Source organism: Rousettus aegyptiacus, unplaced genomic scaffold (assembly GCF_014176215.1).
Source record: "Rousettus aegyptiacus isolate mRouAeg1 unplaced genomic scaffold, mRouAeg1.p scaffold_m13_p_15, whole genome shotgun sequence".
NCBI classification, from domain to species: Eukaryota; Metazoa; Chordata; class Mammalia; order Chiroptera; family Pteropodidae; genus Rousettus; species Rousettus aegyptiacus.
The window spans coordinates 28133409-28143138 of NW_023416290.1; the positions used below are offsets into that span (position 1 = coordinate 28133409).

Genomic DNA, 9730 nt, shown 5'->3' on the forward strand with positions numbered 1-9730 from the left:
ACAGTTCATAAATGACAGCTAATACTGAATACAAAAATAGAGGTGACAGGGTCACTACCTATTGGTGATACATGGACCAAGAAACACTACTCTTGACAGTTTTCTTAGCGATAAAAATGCACTCTTAATGATTCTTACCTATTTTTGTTTATGAGATTAAGTCATGATCTGCGTTTTTCACATACCATATAGACAAAAATGTTTAATTAAAATGGCACTGGGTATTAAATTGAACCAGTATGTCCCTAGTGTACCCGATACATCTGGTAGTAGGAGAAAGGAAACAACTGGCTATAATTATTGAAGCTGGATCATAGGTATAGGAGGATTTAGTACTCTATTCTCTTTAATGTGTTTGAAATTGGTGGTGTGCTCGTAAACTGGCTGGGGTAGAAAACACCCTGATTTGTTGCATTTGCCAATTTCCATGGTGTAATACTCCACCATGGTCAATTTCGGTTATCAACAAGATATCACTCAAGGCAGAGTTGGGAAGAGATATGAAAAAATGGCTCCCAACCAGTAGAAGCCAGCTTTGTATAATAAACTTTTTATTTAAAAAAGTTTTTAAAAATATATGAAACTGATTACAGAATAAAATTAGCTATTCATATCAATTCAGTAATTATACATTTACAATTAAAAGACAAAGTTTGTTTTTACTATTGTTAGCCTCTTATCTACACCACCCCAGCCTAGTTCTACATTACTATTTCTTTTTAAGCTTCATCTTAGCGTTTATTTATATTTAAGAAGTGTTCTCTTCCATACATTCCTCAAGAACGCTGATCAAAATGAATCATCTATATAACCTTTGAGCATTTAAAAATATCATTTCTTCCTATTTTGTTCATTATGCTTGGTTTGGATATTTATCATTCTATTTATAACTTTATAAAGAGCCTTACTGATGTGTTTTTGAACCAAATTTACCAGTTTACTCATTCTACTAGCAAGCTGGATATTCGCTATTGTTAAAAACAAGCACGTAAACTTGGCTTCTTAGATTTCTTTTAATCACTAAAGATTAATCCAAAATACTTATAGTACTAATTGGCTTACAAAGTATTCTAGTTCTGCAATATTCTATTAGCTGACAACTACTGTATATAAATTCAAATTTTATAGTTATTTGCTCAATATGGGAAATCTCTGGATCACAGAATTGAAAAAAATTAACTTTGTTTTATATAACCATAAAAAACCAAAGTCAAATCATGTTTGATAAAATGAACAACTTTAAATTAGAACCCAATATATAAATGTTAGTATCCAAGACAAACCTTGGATATAAAGATTTTTAATTTACTTTTAACAATGATTGAAAATATTAATTTTATTCTTAATGCTATTTTTAAAACAATGGAAAACAATAGAACTCATTCTTTAAAATATTTTTAGCATGGTCTTACTAAAATTAAAATACCATTTAACAAAGTAGGCAAAGTGTTAAGAGCATGAACTAAATAAAGTCAGTGGTTAGCTGGGGGTTGAAAGTGGCTCCATGACTCTATGGTTCTTAGAAAATATTGAGATCATGCATGTAAGGCGCTTGTACTTCCTAGCACATAGTAAGGGCCCAATATCTGTTAGTCATTATGAGTACAGAAAATCAAATCCAATTATTTGCAAAATGTCTACACTAAATGTTGAATATCAAATCAAATTCAGTCTCACAAAAATTCCATATTTAGATGCCGAGTCTTTTGATAAGTTTTTGAAATTAAAAAAATGAGAACCTAATAAAAAATCGCCATAAATTCTTCCTAGAAATACAAACTATATTCATCCATTTATCAGGTGTTCCCAGCATAAGCATGAAAGTCTCCCTGCACCTAAATTATTTTTGGTCTTTTAAGTATTTTGAGTTAATCTTATCACTTTGGTTGATGAGATAGTGAAGAGAAATCATTGAACTATACATAGCACTCTACACTAGTATTATAGAATGTTTGGTCCCTCCTGTATGTAAAAAGTATTGGTTAACGTAGCTGTTGAAAAACTTCACAAAAGCTGTAATTATTTTTTCTTTTTATACAAATACAAGTTAATTAGTTGGTCTATTCAGTTGCAATTTTTTTTATTTTTATAAAACTTAGCAAATTATGAACATAGAAACTAAGAATCTCCTAAGCCTTTTACATAAGTAAATTTCAACTTCACAGTCAGTTCATTTTGAACTATTATTAATGAGAGGCTTAACACAGTAATATCTCAGACAAGGAAGAGGGCATTAATTCTGCAGGCAGTTAGCAATGAAAATGCTAAACCTGAACAATCAGTTGCTGACCATTTCCATATACATTTTTGAGTAAAAGATGTAGACTACAGAATGCAAACAAAAGTGAATATAAAATTCATCTTTCCCAAATACAGCTCTACTTTATACAGGTCTTGAGGTTTACCCATGACATCAACAAAAATTAATGCACTCAGGGAATTAGTCCTCTCCCCCACGGTCAAAAAGCACATATGATTTTAAATTAGAAAAAGTAAATGGCAATTTGCAAGCAAAAGAAAACTAGATTCACATTCTACTATTTACATTTGTTCTATTCACAGGTCAAATTTTAAATGTTTCTTTTCATGGATAATTAAAAATAAACACTTTTATAAAAACATAAATGCATTTTACTGCACCAATACTGTGGGTAAGTAACTCTGAATTTAGAAGCCCTCTAGAGCAAAATTAACTTCACTTTGCGCGGGCCAACTGGTCTATCATTTAGATCTTTAATAGCAGCCATAGCTTCATTATAGCTTATCATAGCAACAATGGCTTCTCCTGTAGGTAATCCTTGCTCATTATACTGTATCGAAACTGAATCGGGTATGATTCTATAACCATGGAAAAAGTCTAGAATTTCATTAACATTAGCTTTAAATGGAAGATTCATTATCTTAATAGGTGTTACTCTACCTGAACTACAATTTAATTTTGGATCAGGCATAAATCTCCCCTCAGGAAAACTTCCCATATTACGCTTTCCAAAATCAAACTTGCCACCCTCTGGGCGACAAAAATTCACAAAAGGGCGATGACTTCTAAAATCAGGTGGGCTCCTAAATTCCTCACCAGGAGGTCTAAAATCCTCAGGAAGTCTAGGGTCCTCCTCCAGAGTTTCTCTGACGTCTTCCTCCGGGAGCTGCCTAAAGTCCTCATCAGAAGGTGATCTAAAATCTTCCTCCTGAGGTCTCCTGAAGTCCTTATCAGGAGGGTGCCTAAAGTCTTCATCTGGAGGACCCCTGAAATCTTCATCCGGTGGGTGCCTGAAATCTTCCTCTAGGGGGCGCCTGAAATGCTCCTGAGGCAGCCTCCGGAAATGTTCCTGGGGTGGCCTCCGGAAGTGCTCGGGAGGCAGCCGCCTGAAGTCCTCCTCAGGAGAGCACCTGAAATCCTCAGGAGAATGCCTGAAGTCCTCGGGAGGTCTCCTGAAGTCTTCCTGTGAAAGTCGCCTGAAGTCCTCCTTTGGTGGTCGCCTCCATTCTGCCTGGGGAAGCCGCCTGAAGTCATCCTCATGGGGCCGTCTCCAATCTTCCTCAGATGGCCGCCTCCAGTCCTCCTCCGGGGGCCACCGCCAGTCCTCTTCAGAGGGTCGCCTAAAGTCCTCCTTGGGAGGCCGCCTCCAGTCCTCCTCCCAGGGGCATCTGAAGTCCTCTTCAGTAGGCCTCCGGAAATGTTCCTCCCAAGGGTGCCTGAAGTCCTCTGGGGAATGTCTAAAGTTTTCTGGAGGGCGCCTATCAGGCTGACGGAAATCCCCCTGGGTATGCCTGAAGTTGTCCAGTTGCCTCAAGTCCTCTTGCTGATGTTTAAAGTTTTCAGAAAGGCCCACTGTGTATACTGGTAGATCATTTGAGTCAAATGAATGGGAACGGTCATCTCTATTACACGACTGTGAATAGTCTTGCATTCTCTTGGTGGGCAGTAAGTTTACACCAAACTCCTGCATCTGTGCCTCAGATATAAGTCTTAACAATACTTCTGTCCCCAAGAATCTTCGTCGGTTTAAACGTTCTGCTTTCATGGCCTGTTCTTCTGATTTGAATTTCACCAGTGCTTCACCCAAACCAACTCCTTTGTCATCATAAAGCAAGTAAATGTCATCCTCCGCAAGAGGAAAGTCTGCAAAGAACTTCTGAACTTCAACTTTTGTAACATCAAATGGAAAATTTCTTATATATATGCACAGTTTTTGGCCAGAGTAGCCTTGAGAGTATTTTTGTGAAACATGTCTGAGCCTCTCTTTCTCTATTGATGCTGGTCTTTTCTTTTCATAACATTCAATGAACTTCAGCATTTGTTTTCTAGAAACTGGATCAACAAGAACTGGACGATATTGTAAAACAGTCTTATGTAAACCCAGAGCAGTGTTGTAGTCTTTCAGAGTCTTAAACATCACAAATGCATATCTTGTTCTTCTTTCATCCTTATATAAAAACCTAATCTGTTCATTAGTCAGATCAGTATCTTTAAAGAAATTTTTTAAGTCTCTCTTGTTAATACTTAGGGACAGATTTTTTAAGTGAACATAAAATCCAAGAGGGGAACGAGAACGTGTTCTTCTGGGAGATTTTGAATGAGATCGTTTCCGAAAATGTCTATCACTTATTCCTCTTAGTGGAGAATGTTCTTCATTTCTCAAAGGAATTTCACCCTCCTTAATTGCACTACCACCAAACTCAATCCACTGTTGTTCTGAGCCTTGCATTACTTCTATAAATCTTGAACCCATAAAACTTCTATGACATTTAAGACCTCCCGAAGCATCAAGACATGAAGCAAATTTTACTATGGCATCACCATTATTTCGGCCATCATGATGTTTTAAGAAAATTACTCCATCCACACACAAACCAGAGAAAAAGACACGTACATCATTTTCATTTACTAAGTAAGGTAAACCGCGTAGAAACAAGTAAGGATTCTCTGCCTTCAATGGCCGTGTCTTTCTTGGCCTCAAATCACCATGTCCTGTACCATTAGTATGAAACCCAGAATCTTGATTAATCAGAGAGCCATATCCAGAATTACTTGCTGCTTCTTTAATACCCTCAACGAAATCAGATAAGCAGCCAACCTCAGATGCCCCAGATCCTGGTCGCTCTCTTCCTATGCGATCAGTTCTTTTCATTTCTATAGTCTTCTGCATTTCTGCCTTACTGCTAAGAAAGAGCTCTACAGATGAATCCTTGATAAACCCTCCTGAACGACTTATGGCACGTCTTGCATCTTCATCTGTTGCAAAAATAATAAAAGCCTCCCCAACATCCCCTCCAATTATATGCACTCCTCCATCAGGAATAGTCAATCCCGTGAAGAAGTGACGAATATCCACAGGCCCCGCAATAAAAGGAAGCCCCAGTAAACGGATGACTACAGCCATGCTGAGCTCAAACCACAGCAATAATGACCTGCAGACAAAAAGGTACACATAATAGCAAGTCTTATATTTGAAGTAAGCTTAATAATTACTTGGTTCCTACCTTCTTCAGCATTTATAAACGAAAACAAAATACAAGTTCAAAAAATAATGACTGTATCTAATTCTCAAAAAAAAACAATAAACTTTCTCCCATCTAAATATACAAATAAACCAACCACTATGAAGATACATTTTCATATCACCTATCCTATACAGTATGGACAACAGAAATATCAAATCTTCTTTGTAAGTCTACCAAGTACTGCTTCACAACAAGACCAAACTATTTTCAGACTCACTAAGAAACATATCTTCTACTGAAACACAAGAGAGAACTTTGTGGATTTTACCACAATGACTTTTGCATAGTTATAAAAGCCATCTCTATAATTTTTGCTCATAATAAATTGCTTACCACTAGTGCATCACTGGCCAGTCGTAAAGTACAGAAGCCATGTGTACCTAAGATGTACTATTCTACTTCACATTTTTTTTTTGTCAAGCCTCTGTGAAAAGCCTTAAGCTCTGGATATCTTACCTTTTTTTTATTTCTTGGAGACCTGTTAATTCTGTAAAAGCAACTTAACTGTGGAAAGAAAATGAAATATAATTAATCCTCAGACCCTGTAATTGATCTTAAACAACGCCAGATTAGGATATTCACCTCAGAATTACCTATTAAAAGTGAAGCAATATAAGGAAACACAACTATGGGCATTACAAAATGGTCTTCTTTGTTCCTAGGGGAAATGAATCATCCTTCTGTGCAGACATCTGCAAATTATTTAAAAACAAAAAACTTTCTATAAACTAAACTTAATTGGAAATGGTACAAAGAAAGGGGTGACAGAAATGTGATATATTTTGATTAAAGTGTTGGTTACATGGATGTATAAATTTATCAAAGCTAAATGAATTCTACATTTAAGATCTGTGCATTTAAATGTATATAAACTTAACACCCACTTAAAAAAAAAAAAAAAAACTCTTCTACAAGTAAAATGACATTTAAAAACACCAAACAATTCCCAAAAACTTTCTACAACTTCCACCCATGAAAAGACCAAGCACCTAACTCATGTTCAACTCTTACAAGTCTCCTCCCTTTCAAAATATAAGACCAAATTAAATTATAAAGGCAACCATTCAAATGATAAAATAAAGGAACACTAATGTTTCAAATTCAAAAACCATTTTTTAAAGCAAAATCCAAACAATGGCTACCATTTGGAAGCAATTTTAAGTTCTAAATATACAGTTCATACTTCCAAACATGGAACCAAATCTCCTGACTCCAATATAAGGCAGGCAAACACTAATATATCCCTAATCTCAACTATTACTCCTTTCGTAAACTCAACTACTACTCAGTAAACCCTTTATTAAAAGACAATTACTATTAAAATTCATCTCAAGCCAAACAGAACTGTTTAGCTAAAAAGAGACTCTTCTTATGCTAATAAGTTTATTCCATTTCAAACAACTGTTCTGGGTTCTACTGAGGAAACCCAAATTACGACGTAGAAAAGTAAAGATATAGTAGATATAATAGAAATATATTAATTTGGAAGTTCAAGGACTATCAGTATTAACTACTGAAAAATCTCTTTAAGGAAATTCACATCTAACACTTTCAAAGATACCTGAACTAACAATATTTAATAGTCTTACCAAATTAAGACTTGCCAAATTAATAATAAATTATGTTTTTAGTTTGTAAATGTTGCTTTAATTTAGTACTTACACTTAGGTACCACTCTTCCACAAGGTGGGGTCTGAAGACATATTCTTTGAGGTCTGCAAGGTTTATTTTCCTTTGAAAAGTGGTCCATGGATTAAACTTTTTGAACTACAAGCTAAACTAAGAGATATCAAGAAATTACTTGGCACATTCTTTACTAAATTATCAATGCCAAATTAATATTAAAAATATTAATTAGGTTTACTCTTAAAATATTTGCACAGTGTATGTAAGGGCAGGGGGGATATGGGAAATCTCTATCACCTGCTCAATATATGCTGCGAACCTAAAAAACTGCTCTAAAAAAGTCTATTAAAAAAAATCTGCACAGTACCAAAAAAATCAAGTACACACCTAGTTTCTTCAACAAATAGTCACACCAACACTTTAACAAAAACTATAAATGACTTCGGGAATAGTTGTCCACAGTAAAGTTCCAAGACTCCTTCCTATGCAAATTAACTTAGCTCTTTTTTTACTTTTAAAATTTTTTCGAAAGCAGCATTTAAGATATACCTCATTTTTCCTTTCTAGTTTTTTTTTTTTTTTTAATTTAAAAGAAATTTACCCTGAGAACATAAATGTATCTACAAAAAAAGTTAGGGATGTTTCAAGGAATAATTTTATGTCAAATTATAGTAACTTATCCTAAGTTAAAAACATTGTAATTAAGTTCCATGAGTACAAATCTCATGAATGCCAATTCAAAAAGACTAAATTAAAGTTCTGTTCTAATTTGCCAAAGTTAAATATAACAAACTTGTTTGCTCTTGAGATAGTAGGGTAACGTGCCATTTACCTCTATACAATAACACACGTAGGAGACCACCTATAAAAGCCCAGCTCTCAAAAATGAGCACTTTCCTGTGGTTGCCCTGTTATTTCCTTAAGCAAATCCCCCAGAAGTTATATTCTTAGAACATTACACAAAAAGCTAAACATACAAAATACTCTAAAGTACTCTGCACTTTAAAATTTTCTACTTATGAATTTATTATGACTTGGTTTAAAGACAGTGATAAATTATAACCTCTGACCTATGAAAATAGGTCCTTAAAAGCACTCAAGGGTAAGTCACTGAAATAAACGCGTTTTAAATAATTTTGCTGCAATTTTAACCAGTTCATACCACTTCATCACCATTATCACCAATCAATACTGAAATGTCCATATTCTAATCAAGCCTGAGATGGAAATTGGGAGGAGGCTAAATTTAAATACATATTTTTTCAGATCCATCTGATTTTAACTAGCGAATAACAGGTCATTTCCAGACAAGGTGAGAGAGCGAAAACTGCGACTATTTCTGAAAACCTAGTTATGATGAAGCACATTCAAATTCTAAATGTGAGTTTCCCCTGCAGAAAATAATCTACCCCAGTCCACAATTATTCTTTATGACGACCTGCGTTTCATCCTTATAATGTAGATGGTTAAAATGAAAACCAAAGGTATGACGACATAGAGGCATAGTCCCCAAGAGGAACTGTAAATGAAGACGATTCCACACGGCACAGGATTTCCCATAACATCCATCATTCTCAAACGGGGATCATCCGAAGGCTTCGCTTCAATACCCCAAAGCCTTTGTCCAGACTCCCAGGGGTCAGAGATTGCTTTTTTCACGCCAAGCCAAAGTTGCTACGTGCGATCCGATGCTGTCGCCACACCTTCAGCCAAAATCAGCTTTCAAATTAACCTGGACCGCCCAACATCCGTGCCTTTCCGTTACGCCGTCCCAAGGGCAAACATTCCACCCTACCTCGCCACAGGGTGAACTGCTCCCAAATCTAACTTTAACACTTTGGTCCCTCTCAAGCCTAAAAAGCCGGGCCTTCAGCGCCTTCTTGCCACCACTGACTACGATGACATAGCAAAGAGAAAAAAATACCTATGAAATCCTTCGAGATCTTCTCTCAAGAAAACTGGGAAGCGCGCACACAACAGCACATGGAGGCTGACGGGAGTGTCGGTGTTTCGCAAGGAAAGAGGGTGCCCTAACGGCAGAAGCTATGCTAGCTCCCGGCGCGACCGCCAGCCCCGCCTTTCCCTGTTCTTCCGTCCCCGTCACCAACCCCTTCCCACCTCCGACGCCCCAAGGGTAACTGCTTCGCACTTGGCAATAAACACACACCACTGCTGCAGAGTCGGACACACAAGACCAGGGGCAGGGGGCAATCCTCGTCGCAGCAGCCTCCCCAGAACAAATAGAGAGACCCCTCAGTGAGCCTAGAAGAAGATGGCGCCCACTCTCCCCTCCGCTCCGGACAAACGGACGTACAGTTTGCCCATGCGCTCTCCAGACGTAACCCTCCACCCCCACCCAGGCGCCGCGGCAACGTTTGCGCACGCGCCCTGACGCTCACCCACTTCCCGTAGTCAGCGGGAAAGGGAGGTGCCAGCCCGCCCCGGCTTAGCTCAGCTTCTGCGCATGCTCAGGTTCCAGCCAACCCAGTCGCCTCCGCTGTTAAAGGAGTGATTCCTGCACAAAATTTGGCGTGTGCCGGTTTCTGTATTGAGAAGCTTCAATAAGTAACTGCCTTAGAATGCTGGACAGACGTTCATC

The 9730-nt window shown here is 37.2% G+C and overlaps 1 protein-coding gene across 10 annotated transcripts in view; it reads right to left on the reverse strand.

The window, feature by feature from the left end:
• The window catches only part of RBM12B (RNA binding motif protein 12B), a 29390-nt gene extending 19940 nt beyond the window's left edge, over positions 1 to 9450 (reverse strand). The window contains exons 1-4 of one of the 10 annotated variants that reach the window (XM_036232871.1): positions 9299 to 9450; positions 7168 to 7284; positions 5962 to 6009; positions 535 to 5412 (exon numbers count right to left, since the gene is read on the reverse strand). In XM_036232871.1, the coding sequence (XP_036088764.1) occupies positions 2679 to 5384 (2706 nt within the window). In that variant the 5' untranslated portion in view covers positions 5385 to 5412; positions 5962 to 6009; positions 7168 to 7284; positions 9299 to 9450 and the 3' untranslated portion in view covers positions 535 to 2678. Of the gene's footprint in view, positions 1 to 534; positions 9244 to 9298 lie in introns of those variants that run through there. The other 9 variants (XM_036232872.1, XM_016153237.2, XM_016153238.2 and 6 more) reach the window with 9 other exon arrangements.
• Positions 9451 to 9730: the final 280 nt, after the last annotated feature.